The 17,574-nt window shown below is 46.7% G+C and overlaps 1 protein-coding gene across 1 annotated transcript in view; it reads right to left on the bottom strand.

The window, feature by feature from the left end:
• The window catches only part of LOC133372649 (uncharacterized), a 110,317-nt gene that overhangs the window by 5,874 nt on the left and 86,869 nt on the right, over nucleotides 1-17,574 (bottom strand). Inside the window, exon 2 of the mRNA XM_061601536.1 lies at nucleotides 1,948-2,058. Coding sequence (XP_061457520.1) covers nucleotides 1,948-2,058 — 111 coding nt within the window. The remainder of the gene's footprint in view (nucleotides 1-1,947; nucleotides 2,059-17,574) is intronic.

The raw sequence follows: 17,574 nt of genomic DNA, 5'->3' as shown, positions 1-17,574 counted from the left end.
CATTTCAAGAGAGCTGTGAGGCACGTCCTCTCGCCTAACCCTTTACAAGCATCCCTGATGATGCTTGACTTTGTCAATGCAAATGCAGCAGAATGGAAAGTCTCCTTAGCCAACTGGACAGGCGGATCTGGCACAGAGTGAGTTCCAGCAGAGCCCACTAGATGGCACTGCAGAGCTATCTCTCTACCCCCCCTTCTAGCAAATCCTCGCTAAGATCTCCTTACACTCACCCTACTTGGAGTAAGCCCATTGAAATGAACGAACCTAAGTTACGCCCATTGAAGGCAATGGGTTGACTCTGAGTATAGCTGGCATTGGATAACTACCCTCAGAATGCAGTCTCTCTTCACCTGGATTACCTCTTTCTTAGGGGGGAGGGTCTTCAGAGGAACCTAGAAAGCTGACTTGTATGGAATTTGGCCACTGGTCTACACAACTCAGTATTGTCTACACTGACTGGCAGAGACGCTCCAGGATTTCAGGCAGGGAGTCTCTCTGAGCCTTACTTGGAGATCCTGGCAATTGTACCTGGGACCTTCTGCACGCAAAGCAGGTGTCCCAATGATAGATGTGAAGGCCTAGAGAAAAAACTGGGGAAATCAGAGGGAAAGTTCTGGGTTTTTCCCTTTTGGTTTTTTTTTTTTTTCTGTTTCCCCTGCAATTTTTTTTTAAAAACCAGAAAAATGAGGGGGAAACTTTTAAAATATTTTTTTCTGAGGGTTTTTCTCCCAGGCCTCCATATCTCTGCCACTGAGTGACAGCCCTTCTCTGACCAGGGTTTACCTTTTCGGAACGTTCCCCAAATGGTCCTGCATCGCAAAGCAGTTGCCTAACTATTTCGTGTACCTAACAACAGGAGGTGCCTGGTCAGAGCCAGCCGACAGGTTTGACCAGCACTTCTGGCTGGCCCATTAACCCTCTCCTGTCCAACCGCCAATCTTACGGCCATCATTAGCTGGTGTTGTCAGTGCCTTGTACATCCCCCTTTCTCATTTTCCTCTCTGGCCGAGGTGGAGCAGAGTGTGCTCTTCTCAGAGCTCTGCAAACGCTTCCACCGAGACACGAGCACCGAATAATATCTGGGAACAGAGGGCAAATGAATGATGGCGCGTCCCTCCTCTCCTGTAACAAGCGAGGCTTTGCTAGGGGCAAAAGTGAGCTCCAGAAACTGTTGTCCAGGGCCCGCGTAGGGCAGACCAGCCTTCCCCAACCTGGCGCTCTCCAGAAGTTTTGGACTACATCATCCAACAGGGCTGGGGGACCTCTGGCCCTCCAGATGGTTGCTCCCATCATCCCTGGTCATTGGCCATGCTGGACTGGGTCTGGTGGGAGTCTGAGCCCATCGCCAGCCCTGCTGTAGTCAGCGATCGAAGGTTCTAAGGGTGCCACCTGACCAGAACGCACAGCATGGCCTGCTCTTACAATTTTAATCGTGATGTAATCAATTCTCTGTACACTTGGGATTGCTTCAACTCCTTGACAACTGCCCCACCAACCTCAGTCTGCCCTCAGCTGGCCCCCCACCTGCCTGCCTTCTTCCTTACAACCAGTCCAGGGGGTGGGCCTGGCCATCAGTGGTGCCTCTTGAAGAACTCAACAGGGAGGAGGAGGAGGAGGACAGGGACAGACCTAGAATTCGCTGCCTCTGCCTCTGATTGGGTCTGGCTCTGCCTCCTGTTGGGCTCCCTGCCTTCCGCCCCACCAGTTCTAATGGGCACCAGAACCATGGTTAAGAGCCCTGTGATAGAGCTGGTGGTGATTCAGGAAGCTACAACCCTCTAACTTAGACTCCAGTGTTTGAAGGTGACACCGGAGGCGGAAACCACAGGCGCACAGCAAGAGAGAGAAACAGAGAGAGAGTGCTCCTGTGTTCTTGCCATTCTCTCTGCTTGGTTTTCTGGCAGCCACAGGTTAAAATCTCAGTAGCTCTGTTGATGAGGGAGTCACCTGCCAACTGCAGCTTCCTGGCATGCTCCACGCAGCTCATATTCCTTTGGGGTGCAGCTTCATAGCAACCGGTACACGTCATCTGATGCTTGTATTCACAACAGTTCAGGCCTGGAGAAGGGAGGGGAGAGGAGAGGGAAAGCAGGAGGAAAGTCAGAAGAAAAGCCCAGCATCTAAGCTAACCCTTCCCCTCCCATCTAAAGTACATCCTTAGGTGGTAGATTCTCCTTCCTTAGTCTTGGTCTTTGCCCTTGTAGAAGTCAGCAAGGAGGAAGATGGGGCGGGGACTAGAATCAATTGACTATGCTCTCATTGGCTGTGAATCCGCCTCCTGTTGGGCTCCCTCCCTGCCGCCCCGCCAGTCCCAAATGGGCACCAGCCACCACTGTCCTTAGGCGTTCCTATTGACAGGCCATCTTCTTTGGTCTAATACATCAAGTACAAATGAAGACCCTTGCTGGATTGAGGGTGGGCCGCTGATGCCCCGGCCTAAGACAAGAGAGGGCAAAAAGGGGGTGCCGGCTTGCATTGCATTTAAATATGCTGCAGATCTAGAAAGAGCTGCTATTGTGTTAAGAGATGTACAGGGCGCCTTGCCAGAGTGGGGAAGGCTGTGAGCAGGTGCCCTGTGTCCCACGAGCGCTTGATCCTAATGTAATGCATTTCTGTAGTATTTTCACTCATATATTCCTTTTTGTGCACACGGTCCCCTAGTATACGGATTTTTGCAAACATTGCTTGGGCAGAGAACTGCATCATAAAACTCAAATAAGTGCAAATTTTGAAGGATGGCTGTGTTTTGATTCTCGTGTTGTTTTGGAAAGGGCAACTTTGATCAATTCAGGGCACATTTCGAGCTGAATTTAATCCCCCCCCTTCCCTAGTGGCTAGTAGCCATTGATAGCCTCTTCCTCCATGAATTTGTCTAATCTTTCTTTAAAGCCACCCATGTTGGGGCTGTTGATACACCTTGCCGGAGGCAGCATGCCTGCAAATACTAGTTGCTGGGAACCGCAAGTGGGGAGAGTCACCGCTGCACTCAGGTCCTGCTTGCAGGTTTCCCATTGGGGCGCCTGATTGGCCACTGTGAGAACAGGAGGCTGGACTATGATGGGCCTGTCGCCTGATCCATCAGGGCTCTTTTTAGGTTCTGGTCTTCAGCTCTTTCTCAGCCAACAAAACAGGAGAGTCTCCCCGCTGCAGTTCCGGCTTAGGACCACAATATCTGATGGAACGCCTCTCCCAACATGAACCCACCCATACACTACGCTCAACATCCAAGGCCCTTCTCCGGGTGCCTACTCCGAGGGAAGCTCGGAGGATGGCAACAAGGGAGAGGGCCTTCTCAGTGGTGGCCCCCAAATCATGGCACACTCTATTTGACGAGGTGCGCCTGGCGCCAACCCTGTTATCTTTTCGGCACCAGGTCAAAACTATCCTCTTCTCCCAGGCATTTTAGCATGTTTTTAAATTGCTTTTAAAAAAAAAGTATTTTAAAATTTGTATATTTGTTTTTAAGGTTTTTAATTGTTGTAAACCGCCCAGAGAGCTTCAGCTATGGGGCGGTATACATATGCGATTAGACAGACAGACAGATAGATCTCAGAGGCTGTGAGCCAGAGAGGACATTCTCCAGCAGTTTGAGATGGTGAAGGGGCTTCAGTTGCTCACAGTGCAGCCCTGTTAAAACCGTGGGCCTACATGACTGGTGGCAAAGGAAGCCGGAAATGGACTTTAGTTGGAATGGTAGTTGGGGATTTCTCTCTCTCTCTCTCTCTCTCTCTCTCTCTGCCATTCCCAGCCAGCCACAATCTTGGGTGGGGTTAGTCTGCTTTTCTCTGACATCACGCCAGATCCCATCAGGCACCCAAAGAACAGGCTCAAGCTTGCCAAGCAGCAGCCGATTGCAAAAAGGAAGTAGGGCCGCTTTGAAAAAGTGGATCTGGAGAAGTTCAGTGCACACATACACACACACACACACCCAAAAGTCCAGAAAGATCCAAATGAGGCTAGTAGCAACTGACCAGCAGCATTGACTTGAAACTAGAGGTGGGAGAACCTGCCCCTTTCCATTTTCTCATTTTTCCGTTCTTAAGTTCAGTTCTCCAATGCCCACATCACTTTGCAAGTTCCCTTTTTTTTGTTTTTAAGCCCTCATGAAAACTCATCAGCATGTTAGCATGTTAGCATGAAATATACATATTTTTTGCATGCCGTTTTGTCCAATGGACCAATTTTTTTTGCAAATGATTTCCCCTAATATAATGTATTTTGGTTATTTTTCTGATATATGCATTTTTGTGCACTCTTTAGTCTAGCATATGCATTTTTGTACTTGATTGGAGAACTCCATTGCAAAATTTGGAGAATTGTGACTTTCAAAGGATGACTGTGTTTTGGATTGCATATTGTTTCAGGAAGTATGCATTAGGTAGATTCACCGTGAAATGTGAACCAATTCAAATTTATCCCTGATTCCGAGATGAAGCCCCTGCTGCTGTTCCCACTAAGCAACAGATCACTAATACTGGGGAAAGTGTGGTCACAGTGCTGTTTATCTGTTGCAGGGGAAGGTATGGCTAATCTCCTTCGCAAGATGGTTGTGAGGATTAAAACAGATAACCCCTTGTCCTTGGAAGATAGAGAAAAAACAAGTGGGACCTGCAGAGTGCAACAAAATGTTGCAGTGTAATGTGCCCCAATTCAGCATGCCAGCCAGCCAGCCAGGACCCTTTTCCAGGTAACTCCATTCCATCTCCCATCTCTCCGATTTCCCATTTTTTCACCACTACAGTCAGTCAGCACTCCCCGACCGCCGAGTAACCTCAGCCTTCATCGGACTTATTTGGGGGGGTTCCCTCTTAGGGTTTCCCCCCTATATATTTTTTCTACTTCTTCAAAACTTGCAGTACTTCCCAAGCCTGCTAATATTTGCTATTTATAAATAGGATGCAGACTGGCAGGACCCTTATTGAAGTCTAATGCTGTGCTGGAAATTTCTCCTCTCTGTGTGGGTTTCTCAACTGCTCACCACCAATGAATGAGAAAAGAAATTCCGTTTGAAAATTATCACAAGGGAGAGAAAATGTCAGTGAAATTCTCATGGGTGGGGTGCAGGGTTTTGGGGAGTTTGTGCATGTTTGACGGGTGCTTGTGAACCTCTTTTTCTTTCATTCTATACATCATCTCACTAGGGGTTTCTACTCTGCAGCCCTCCTGGGTGCCCTTGGGCTTCAGCCAAAGCCCAGGGGAAGAAGACATCATGAGGTCACTTCTCCTATAGAGAGACTGCACCTGGGGAGGCTGCAGACTTACTGCAGAGGTGGGGAGCCTCTGGCCTGTAGGCCAGTTTTGGTCCATCAGAGGGTGCAATTTGTTCAACTCCAACTTGTGGGTTGAGGCTGCATGGTTAAAAAGGGTGGCTAGAGAAGAGACCTCCTGATGGCTAGGCAAATACCTATCCTTTGATCTCCTGCTGTCTCTCCCTTCCTGCTAGACTGATATGCAGAGGGTGTTGACCACATCTCCTTCCTCCTTCCTTCTTCTTTCTCTTGAGAGGGAGAGCAGAAAACTTCGCTTTGTCTCTCCCTCTCCTCCAAGCATGAGGGCAAACACTAGGTTAGTGTTTGCATCTCCAACTTACCTAGTTAGCTAGATGTAGAACTTTTTCCTATCAAGTATGTATTTCCAGAATAAAGTAGTTATTTCTTATTTTAAAGCTGAAAGACTCTTGACTAATTTGCAGGGAAGGTGGAATTTTTAGCAAAGATTCAAACACATAGAGGCTCGCTCAGTCTCTCCATTCCCAATATCGCCACTCTGCGACACAATTTGGCTCATGGGGACATATCCCCAAAACCATGCCTACCGGTCAACCGGCTGATGTTACTGGGTGATGTCAGCACAGGGGAGGGATTCAATCCTGCTGGATGCTGCTTTGTCAGGGAACGTGCTGGTGAAGCAGACCCCTGCGGAGAGCAGGACTGAACCCTCTGCTCACCAGATGGTGAGCGGAGAGTTCAATCCTGCTGGGTGCTGCTAGCACCTTTCCTGCAGGGGAATAGACCCCTCTCCCCACCCCGGCAGGTCAACTTTGACAGGTGAGCAACACCGTCCACCTGTGTCCCTTGACATCCTCATGACATCAGATGATTAACAGGTGAGTGGGCCCGCCCACCTACCAAAGTTGGGGGCAATAAAGATCTGGCCCACTGGGCCACAAAGCTTCCCCACTCCTGGTTTATTGGAAAGGGGGGGGGACCATCCTTGGCCACCACACAAAGATAAAGTTACCTCAAAAGACTCACACTCACCAAAGCTCTTAAGAAATTTTCAAGGGCCCTGATAATGAGGCAGAAAAACAAAAGCCTTTTTTATTTTTGGAAGATGAAAGGAGGAACCACCTGGCTGCCATTTTCCTTACGAGCGCAAGTTTATTTTCTTGCCTTCTTTTCTCTCTCCTGCAGTTCCAGCTAAAGGCTCCAAGAGACTGCAAGATCTTTGACTTTCCTTCCGTGTTCAGGCGCCATCCTTGCATTGGCCTCTGTTTAATATTTAAACAACTGGCATAGTAAGGGAAGGTTCAGCTCCGAGTTGTGCCAGAGGGGCAAGGAGATGGCACGACAAATCCCAGATGCTGTAGAAAATAAATAAAACTAAGCTCGCTACAGAGGTTGCCTCTGGGCTTAAGTGCATCAAGAGAGTATGATGAATAACAGCATCAGAAGAGTCCGGCCTATCTAGTCCAGCATCTCACAAAGGCCAGCCAGATTCCCCAAAGGGAAGCCCGCAGGCAGGACCTGAGCGCAACAGCAACGCTCTCCCCGCTTGTGATTCCCAGCAACTGGTATTCAGAGGCATTCAGAGTGGAGATAGAAGACAGCCACTGTGGCTAGTAGCCTTTAAGCCCACTTAGGACTGCAGCCTTACAACACAAACCGATGCATGTTTAGTCAGAAGAAAGCCCCATTGTGTTGCATGGAGATCACTCACAGGCAGGGATGCAAGAAACCATTGTTTCTGTTCCACCCTGTTTGTGTCGCAGGCAGCACTGTTTCTGTTCCGCTGCAGTTTGTCGCCCATCGAAAAGTACATGACTCATCTCATTGCTCACTGTGGCAAGACTATGTAAGTTACATTATATATGTAATTAAATACAGTAATACCTCGCTTAACAAATCCTCCAGGAAAGAAGCTCCTTTTAACAAAGTCTTTTTTGGATGGGGGGGACACTCTGACATAAGTCAGAATATGGCTCCTTGTCTACTGGATTGCGGCGGCGGCTGCAGCCAGCTCCCTCATGCGTGGCTGGAATGGCGCTCCTTGCCAGGTGGTACAGGCGCCTCCGCAGTAAACAGTTCTTTGGGTGCCCTGGAAGCACTGTTTACTGCAGACGTGTCTGCTCGAGTGCAGGGGAGGGTGGCAGAGAGAGAGAGAGAGACCAAGCATAGGGTGGTGGGGGTGACTGCCCTTTGCCTGCCTGCTCGAGTGCACGGAGAGGAGAACTGTGCTCAAAGCTTTCGATTGCTGTAGCAAGATGCTACATGATAAAAGAAAAAAGGCAAGGGAGGCGTCCCTGGATTCATTTTGGAAGAAGCCTTCAAGTGGTCTGTAGGCAAGTCTTAGCTGGCCTGGTTGTTTCATATCAGGCATGTCAGTTTTGAATGAAACGTTTGCTGCAATATGTTGAACTGCTCTTCTTTTTGGGTTTGGGAACCTATCCTGATTTTTTCTCATTTTATTCCTGCCTCTGGTACCAAAGTTTCTGTTAAAGAAGTAATGTCCAGGAATGCATGGACTTTGTGATTACTGTACGTAAGTTACCTAAGCTAAGTTGTCATTATGTCATTCTACCCCATTCATTACAGTGCAAAAGAAACTCAGTGCAGATGTGGGGGGAATAATCAATTACGTTATGGTTTGTCGACTGAAAGCAACAACAAGAGCAGGCACTGATCATATTAACTGGATTGATTTCTGTTCCAGTCACGGGACGAATGAGCAAACACTGGCAATTTCCGCTCTTGTTTCTGTGTACGTCGGAATTCTCTGACACGCCTACGCACATAAGCATGGAAAGGACTGCAGCCAAAGTATTTCAAAGCTGAGGTTTTAAGATCTCTTTTGTATTCTTCCTTCCGTCTGTCTGTCTGTCTTTTACATTATGCAATTGTTGGTGTTCCTCATGGATAGTTTAAACTGGGAATCCTGTTTTGAGCAATTTTCTCTCTCTCTCAACTGGAAAAGCAGACTATTTGAAAGATTGCAAACCGGTAAAAGCAACGACAAAGAAACGGATGGAATTGGAGTTGAGAGTTCTGCAGGGCCTCGGTGTGTGCTTCTGAAAGGTTGATTTGGCCTCTGGAACCGAGCTCACGACAGCTTTGCCAGAGCTGGGGACAGGGGGGAGTGAAATGAAAAAGACTGCATTGGGTCAAGGGGACTAAGGAGAGACATCAGAAATGGCTGCTTTTCTGAGGTCCTTCATTTTCACCTGTCACAGAGCATTCTCAGTGTGTAAAGAGAGGTGACCTTTGGATTGTGGAGCAATAGGCAGAACTGGTTGCAGAGAAGCATTTTGGGAGCATTCTTTTCCAAAAAGCCATCACAGCCAAGACGGAGCGTGCTCAGCATCCAAATGGCAAAGGCCTTGCACCTGGAGCACCAGGTGGCTGGAGGCTGGTGGTGGCTCTATCCACGACAGGTAGAAATGTCAGGGAATTCTGGTGAAAATGGGAGTGGACATTGTCAGTCTGCTTATTTGTGCCATGTCCAGAACGGAAACCAGTCCCACGAATACAATCGGTATGTGCTGTTGTTGCTTTCAGTTGGCAAATGGTACGCAATTGATTACATAACCCATTTGCATTGCATTTCCTTTGCACTGAAATGAGTGGGATGGGATAACCGCATGGCGACATAACTTGAATAATTAATTACAGAAATGGTTCAAGTTACGTAATTCCACCACAGTGAGAAGAATAACGTTGTTTTTAGCCGAAGATGCACTGCAGCCGAATGGAAACAGTGCTGCATGCGGCAAATACAGGACGCAAGAGAAAACGATGCCTTCTGACATCCCTAATGGTAGAGCTGGAAAGCATGGAGATGGAACCCCAGGCCTGGGAGGGGTCAGAATTTGGCCCTCCAGGCTGTTCCACTTGGCCTTCTGCTTCTGCACTCTCTTCAGGCCCTGCCCTTTCTCTGAGCCACATCCTTAACTGATCCTGTTCTGTGTCTTCTGCAAGTGCTTCTTGCCTGGATGGAGGCATCGGTGTGTGGGTGTTTAATGGGGTAGAGAAACCTCTGAGTCGTGTGTGACTCAAATATAGCCTACTCTACAAAGGTAAGAGTCCATTCACTGCCCAGCCCACTTTTTGCCATTGGCCCTGCCCACCACTGGGATGTGGGCCCAGGAAAATTGCCCACTAGGGAATGTGGCTTTCAGGCGGAAAGAGATTCCTGCTGTAGAGAAGCAGGGATTTGACCCTCCCCTCATCCATGAAATTCACCCAGCCGTTTTGGTCCTTCCATGCTTAATGGAGCTGCAAGGTTTGCAGAAATAGGGGGAAATAGGAATGCACACGCACACACACTAGGGGTAGGTGAGAAATTCGATTCCCTTTCTAGTCAGATTTGCACTTCCCAACACAGTATGAGAACCGAAATGCAGCCGTCCTTCAAGGTTTGTGCTGCTCTGAATTTTGCAGTGCAGTTCGCCGACCAAACAATGTTTACGCAAATGCGTACATCGGGGAAGGTGTGCATAGCAATGAATATATGAGTGAAAGTAACAAGCAAAAATGCGTTCTATGATGAGAAATGCCTTGCGAGATGCGTACATGGGTCAAAACGGCCTACAGAAATGGGCTTATTAGGAGAAATTAGCACTGAAACGGTGGAGAATTTTCATGAGGATTTTTTTTTTAAAAAAATCACAAATTGCTTCAGAAATGTGAGAACTACATTTAAGATTGGAAAAATGAGAAACAGAAGGAACGGAAATTGAAAGATATTTCCATTCCTAACGTGTGTGTGTGTGTGTGTGTAATGCTTCCACAATGTCTAGGATGGGGACAATGGAATGGAGTATGTTGGGAAAGGGCATGGCTGGCTGGCTGTCACATGGAACTGAACATATCACACTGCAACACTGTCTTGCAGATCCCACTTGTCCCTTCCTAAAAGTAAACCATCCAGCTATTGAGTTCTTATGCCAAGGGGGAGGTGAAGTAGTGAATGCTCCCACCCCCTTTTTTAAAACCTAACTAATCTATCAATAAAGCTGATTGGTTATTTAATTATGTGCTGCGTTCAACAGCCGTTGCCCAATAACATATGGTTAAAACTTACAGGCCATGGAAGGAGGTTCCATTGGCTGGCAAAGATCCCTCTTTGAAATTCCCCCAGACTTTTTTTCCGGTTGCTTTTCCTTGGGTTTGAAAGTCATATGCTATGTAAAGAGCTCCGAAGAGAGAGAGTAAGGGGGAGAGAGGAAACTAGGCCTCTTCTTCTTCTCCTTCTTCTTGCTATCTGCCAAGTACCCACCAGCAACAAAGGCCTGGCATGATCAGGGACTGTGTTTTCAATCGTTTGAAATGTCACTCTGGTCTCCTTTACGCAGACGCAAAGCTGTTGTACCAAAGTTTGGGAACTGAGGCAGGTCATGTTGATTGATCTTCAGAACAAAGGTGGGAACCAGGATGGAGTCGACGAGGGGGGGGGGGACCCTGTCTCCTTCTTCAAAGTGGGGAAGGGGCAGGTGTAGAGAGGGAAGGCGGGAAGCGGCATCTGGAAATCGGTGTGATTGTGGATGGGAGGGATTCAAGCTTATTGCCAGGAGCACATGATCTGGAATCAGCCAACGCAAATGTTGGCCAATGCGGAGATATTTTTGTCTCCAAAGCACCAGGTGCAGGCTGCGGTGAAATGTTGCCTGCCTGCCTTGGCATCTGCATTAGGTTTGCTGGTGCCACTCAGGCTTGGAAAGGCTCTTGTGCTTTTACCAGCTGGAAGGCAGGTAGAAATTCAGTCGATGAAGTGCCCTGCTTTGCTGCGACTGCAAACCTGCTCCAGTTGGATTTTTTCCTTCTTGCCTGCAACCGACGTGGCCAATCGGGTTTGATCAGGCCACCTTAATGATCGGAGGATTCCCATGAGATTGTGGGTTCAGATCCTCCCGCTGCCCTAGCTACGCTGGGAGGCGACGAGGCTGATGACTCAGAAAACCGGGGAGAGGATCCATAGCTTTGTGAGAGCAGAGCTTGGAAAAGTTACTTTTTTGAACTACAACTCCCATCAGCCCAATCCAGTGGCTGGGGCTGATGGGAGTTGTAGTTCAAAAAAGTAACTTTTCCAAGCTCTGTGTGAGAGCACCTGTGCAGATGGCTGCATGTCCTCCAGTTGAACAGGAAGTCCTAGCCGTCAGGTTGCCTTGAACGACGACGGCGATTTCAAAGTTGTCCCACTCGCTTCCAAACAGGTTGCTTGGATTCATCAATGGGCTGAAATGCCAAAACCACCCAGAATATCTTGCAGAAACCAACAGATACCTTATTCAAAAATAGACCTAACGCTTTCAAAGGCATCCCGTTAATGTATTAGTGGGTGGGGTCTGGAACATGGAAAGCTCCCTTATACAGAATCAAAGCAATTGCTCCATCTAGCTCTATACTGTCCACACTGATTGGCAGCCCTAGGTGGAGACGCTGCTGGGGACTGAACCTGGAACCTTCAGCATGCAAGAGAGTTGCTCTTCCACTCGTCTTCCCTTCCCTGAAGACACAGAAAGCTGCTTTATGCCAGGTCAGGCTGGTCCATCTAGCTCAGTACTGTCCACACTGACTCCATCCAGTTCTGGTCTCTGCACTTCAAGAAGGATGCAGACAAACTGGAACAGGTTCAGAGGAGGGCAACGAGGATGATCAAGGGACTGCAAACAAAGTAGAGACTGAAAGACCTGGGCATGTTTAGCCTGGAGAAGAGAAGACTGAGGGGAGATATGATAGCATTCTTCAAGTACTTGAAAGGTTGCCACACAGAGGAGGGCCAGGATGTCTTCTCGATTGTCCCAGAGTGCAGGACACGGAATAATGGGCTCAAGTTGCAGGAAGCCAGATTTCCACTGGACATCAGGAAAAACTTCCTAACTGTTAGAGCCACACGACAATGGAACCAATGACCTAGAGAGGTGGTGGGCTCTCCGACACTGGACGCCTTCAAGAGGCAGCTAGAGAGCCATCTGTCGGGAATGCTTTGATTTGGATTCCTGCATTGAGCAGGGGGTTGGACTTGATGGCCTTATAGGCCCCTTCCAACTCTACTATTCTATGATTCTCGATTCCAGACGATTCTCTCTCAGGCCTCCCTGGAGATGCCAGCGATTGAACCTGGGGACCTTCTGCATGCAAAGCAAATGCTCCACCATGGAGCTACGGCCCTTCCCTTTGAGGCAAGGGGGTGAGAAGGAGGGAATCAAAGGTGAACAGGGCAATCCTTTGCATGTCTGATCAGAGGTTAGCCCCACTGAGTTCAAGCGAACTTAATACCAAGTAAACAGGCTGAAGAATGAGCAACACGAATACGCAAGATGAAGTTGGAGGGGTGGGGAGTCCTGAAACCATTTTGCCTTGGATTACGCTGCCAGTTCTCAAGGATTTTTGAATGAATTGCAACTTCTCACCATCACTCATCTCAGGTCACAGGGCTCGTGAAGCCCTTTCTGCTGGATTCTGGGGACCAATAGTTACATCGCTATTCAATTCAATCATTTATTACGGTCAATGACCAGCACTATAAAATCTTAAAACAGCAGACAATAAAACATGTCAATATTATATAGTGAAGAAAACAAACAGCGGCAGCCTGATATAATATGGAACTGTAGTATTAAAATTACATCACTATCTTTGGTGTATGGTAGCTAAGAGCCAGACACTCTGCACGTGCTCAGAAGCTCTGCCTATTCTTTCCTTAGTATCTGCCAGAAAAAACAACAACACACAAATCAGGTCAATTCATAAAGTTACTGAATAATACATAATTATTAAGTGTTGTGTCTACCATTACATATAGAGTAGACCCATTAAGATTAATGGACCTGCCTAACTTAGGCCCATTGATTTCAATGAGTCTGCTCGGAGTAGAAATTCTCCAAATTTTTCAATGCAGTTCTCCAGCCAAGCGATGTGTATATTAGGGGTAAGTGTGCATAAAAATGCATATATTTCCAAAAATAACATGAAGATGCATTTTATTATGAGAAATCGCTTGCATAAATCTGCATATTGGGAAAAACACATCCTAAAATGCTGGTGATTCTTGTGAGGCCTTTAAAAAAAAATGAATCTCAAACTGATCCAGAAATGTGGGAAAGTGAAGATTGGAAAATGTCCGCCTCTAATCCAGAAGGAGAATCACCTGCTTTTATTTTTTAAAACTAGATTATTCCTTAGACAACGCTAGGGACCTTGGACCTTGCAAAAATGAGGTTTATTTATTTTTTTCAAAGATCTGGGCAAAACAAAGAAGGCCAACTCCCAAGAACATCTTCGTGTCCTCAGATTACACTTTTTCTGTGTTCTATAGATGCCACACACACACACGGACGGCCTGTTCTTTCTGTGTTTGTCTAACCATCGTTCTGAGTGACACACAATGGTTGCTCGCAGATGTAAACATTTAATAATGAAATGCCGATGCTAAGATAGTTAAAGGAGACGTTGGCTTGTAAACGAAATTAGCCGCTGTAATTGAAAGCAGTTCCCTCTGTTTGTTGAGCCTCTCCAGCCTTGTAACAGTGGTTTAATATTTGTCCCTGGAGACTTGGAGTCTATGAATAGTAAGACAAATGTACATCTCTGGCGGGGTTTTTTGTTTGTTTAATTGCTTCTTCTTTCAGCAGGGGGAGGGTCCTTCTCCATCATGGAGGAGGAGTCTCAACTCTTCCCCCCCTCCCCATCTTGGGATTTTCAAATATTGGCAGGCAGAGAACCTTATACAATTAGTTGCAAGGTGTTGGGTTTCCTGGGGAGGATAAAGGCTGATTTACATGTTATGTGGTTGCTGCCTAGCTAAGGTGACACAGCTTTGAGGAATTATTATAGCCTTTGCTTTCTGACAGAGAAACAAAGGTCTGATAGACCTGGGGAAGGGAGACATAGTTCAGTAGAAGGCAGCCCCGGATTTACACTGACTGGCAGCAGCTATGCATGGTTTCTACTTGGAGTCTTTCCCAACCAGACCTGGAGAAGTTAGGGATTGGCTCTGGGCCTTCTCCAGATGGGGGAATTCACATTTTTGAAAGCTTCCCTGTGGGGAAATCTCTGTGCAAGCAGAAAGCTAGCACACTTGGGATAGAAGCTAGCTTTTTATTTGCAAGTCAAACCATTGGTCCATCCAGCTAGGGATGGAGCTGTCGATTTTGGTTCCTTCCGTTTCTTATTTTTCCAGTCTGAAAATTCAGTTCTCCACATTTCTGCGGCAATTTTGTGTGTTTTTTTTTAAATCCTCATGAACATTCTTTAGTGCGAAGTTCTCCTGATAAACACATGTTTGACTAACGTACACATTTTTGCAAGCCATTTCTTCTAACATAATGCATTTTTGTATGTCATTTGCAGTAATGGATGTTTGCGCACGTTTACCTCTAATACATGCATATTTGAGAACATTGGTTGGTTGAAGAACTGCATCACAGAACTTGTGTATTTCGAAGGATGGCCGTGTTTAGCTTCTCATGGTGTTTTGGAAAGGGCAAATTTGATAGATTTGGCTTTAAATGCAAACTGAATTTGCATCCCTATATCTAGCACAATAGGGTTTTGCAAGGGGCTGTTTCCCAGCCCTGCCTAGAGACTGAACCTGAGGCCTCTTGCATGCAAAACATGTGCTCTCTTATCCCTGTAAAAAAGCCGATGAATGCATCTGTGGGCTGCTGGAATGAGGAAGTAACGGCAGGCGCAAACATGCTGTGGGGCGGGGGGGAACTAAATGACAGTTAAAGTTCTAATTATCCCTCCAGCATTGATTATGGTCAATGTTTCTCTCTGGGTTTAATGTAGCCCCCAGTGTGGATTGTACCACTTCAAACTGCAGGGGGAGCCTGACATGGACAACTAAAAGTGGGGTCTCATAATGGAAAACCTCCCCCTGGAAATTGAGTAAGCCAGGGAGGAAGTTTCTATAGCTTAATTTTCCCACTGATGTACCAGTTTTGTATCTTCATGGATATAGTAGTATTACTAACTACTAGTAACACTGCTAGTACTAGTAATAACTACTAGTCATATTTCAAAATACCCACGTATGTGGGCCCCTACTTCCAATCTGTTGGACCCTTACACAGGTAGACCATCTTAGCACAAACTAGGCTTATCTGTGCACCTCATAGTACAATTGCCAGAAGTTGGTCTGGACAACTTGCCGTGATATGCTCCTGCCTCCCCTTGGGTAGGATTTAGCCACCACCTTAACAGTGGTGACTATTGAGGAATGAAGGTGTGGGCAGCAGGATTTTTCCCTCCCAGGGCATGGCCTGAGGGCAAGTGATGCAGCCACTGTGCTGAAGTCGATTCAGGTCTGGTCAGCGCTTGGATGGGAGACCACCTGGCAACCTCCATGTAAGTTGCCTTGTGTCCCGTGATGGGATATAAATGTACTATCTATATAAATTCATGTAGGGCTAGATACTAGCCTTTTCTCAGCACTCTCTGATCCATGATTCACACCACCCATGGAATCTATGTTCTGCCATTTTCACTGGCAATGTGCAGATTGCATCAGGCCCTGGAAACAACCCTTCTTTGCCCTTGAACCCTTTGTTGATCCTCCTGGTCTCCAGCTGGGAAAGCAGTTTTCAGAGGAACAGGACATGACCATTGGGCAGTAGATCAGGAGTGGGATTCTCCCATCCCGGAGAGTGTTGGAGTAGGACCTGACAGAGCAGGGTTCAAATCCTCACTCAGCCGTGAAGCTCGCTGAATGACCTTGGCCCATCTCTCTGCCTAACCTACCTCACAGGGTGGTTGTGAGGACACAACAGGAAGGGGAAGAAAGCCCTTCAGAGCCATATACTCCAGGAATATCTCTGTGCAGTATACCTTGTCAGCCAATGACACTCTTATAGCCTTGATTCTGGGGCTCAGCCTATGCAAGAAATCCTATGTAAGAGTTGGATTGGGTGACCCCATGATTCTGTGAAATGCCTCCCAATGAAGTCATGTCCCATCCACAATTTTAGTCCAAGTAGCGTATATGCGTGCACAGCCCTGGGTAAAATTTCAATAATGACTGAAAAGCACCGAGTGCATTTCTTTACCCCAATGGCATTCACTGGGTGTCTCAAGGTATGTGTCTGGCAGTGAGTACTCTGGCTGACTTTTTTACTTCCCCTACTTTCATCCACTCTGAGAGGGACAACAGTATTAGGATTCAACAGATGTAAAGGAATCTCAGGAGAATTGGCCTTTCATAAGGAGGACTGTGTCCTCTTTTTGGGGGGGGGTGCTGTTTACTGTATGTATCTTTGCCTGTGTATTGTGTATGTGTAGCCAATTTCCAAAAATGCCCCAACCTTTGCAACCTTTCTTTGTAGGAAACATTCTCCACCCACCAAATTGTTTTTGGCTGCTTCCTTTCTGCACCTTTTCCAGTTTTCAGCAGAGGAGTAATAATAATAATAATAAATTTAATTTTTGTGTCGCCTATCTGGCGTCTGAAGGGTTTGTGTGGGTTGGGCAGAGCCAGAATATAATCCAGTTGATATGAAGGGAACTAGTGCTCCATACTGAGTGCAGTCTGGTTCACTGGGATGGATCATTGGTGGAGCCAGAACAAAATCTGGGGAGTAGGAAGTGGAGCCATAACAGAATTCAAAATTGTCTCTGTTTTCAGACCCAGATGTTGGTTAACCTGATAGAAAAATAGAATTGGCTGGATCAGTATAACTGTGGATGATTGCTGACTCAATTCTCCAGGCAAGACAATACTTAAATGCAAAGTTTAAAAATAAATGCAATTTGAAACCAAGTTGGAAATTCATGTTTTATTTGAATTATACAGTAAAAGGGGTGCTTTATGTACAGAAATGAAAAGAAAAATAAGAGAGAGAGAAAGCCAAACAATCTTATACAGTATGTTCAGGAATATAAATGAGCAACCCAGAAGTCAACGGAATGGCATTTGATTTGCAGAATTAGGACGAAAACAGATGGGATGCAAACGCCTCCTTCTCGGGCATGTGGTGTTTGGTGATAAAACAGGGCTTGGAATATTGGCAGCACAATATTCAATCCATCAATACAAAATGTGGTAATTAATGGTAATTGAGTAGGCAAAGCTGCCGTCTCCTTCTCTCCCACCCCCCATCTCACTCTACAACCTGGAGCATTTCATAAACACACTCCGCCCAGCCTCCCAAACTGGCTGGGCCAGATAGGTAGAGATTCTCATGAGTCACCTTACTCGAGAACATATTTTGCTCCAAGACATTGCAGGTTCTTTAAGGTAATTAGCAGAGAGCAAATGTCAGAAAAGATGGCCAATTTGCTTCAATTCAAAGAACATACACTCGGCTTCGAAAAGGCTTGGAGAGGGGTTGGTGGAAACAGGTAGGCTTGAGTGCAAGCA

Source organism: Rhineura floridana, chromosome 18 (genome assembly GCF_030035675.1).
Source record: "Rhineura floridana isolate rRhiFlo1 chromosome 18, rRhiFlo1.hap2, whole genome shotgun sequence".
NCBI classification, from domain to species: domain Eukaryota; kingdom Metazoa; phylum Chordata; class Lepidosauria; order Squamata; family Rhineuridae; genus Rhineura; species Rhineura floridana.
Note: the sequence above shows the minus strand (reverse complement) of the source record. Positions and strands in the feature narration are given on the sequence as shown.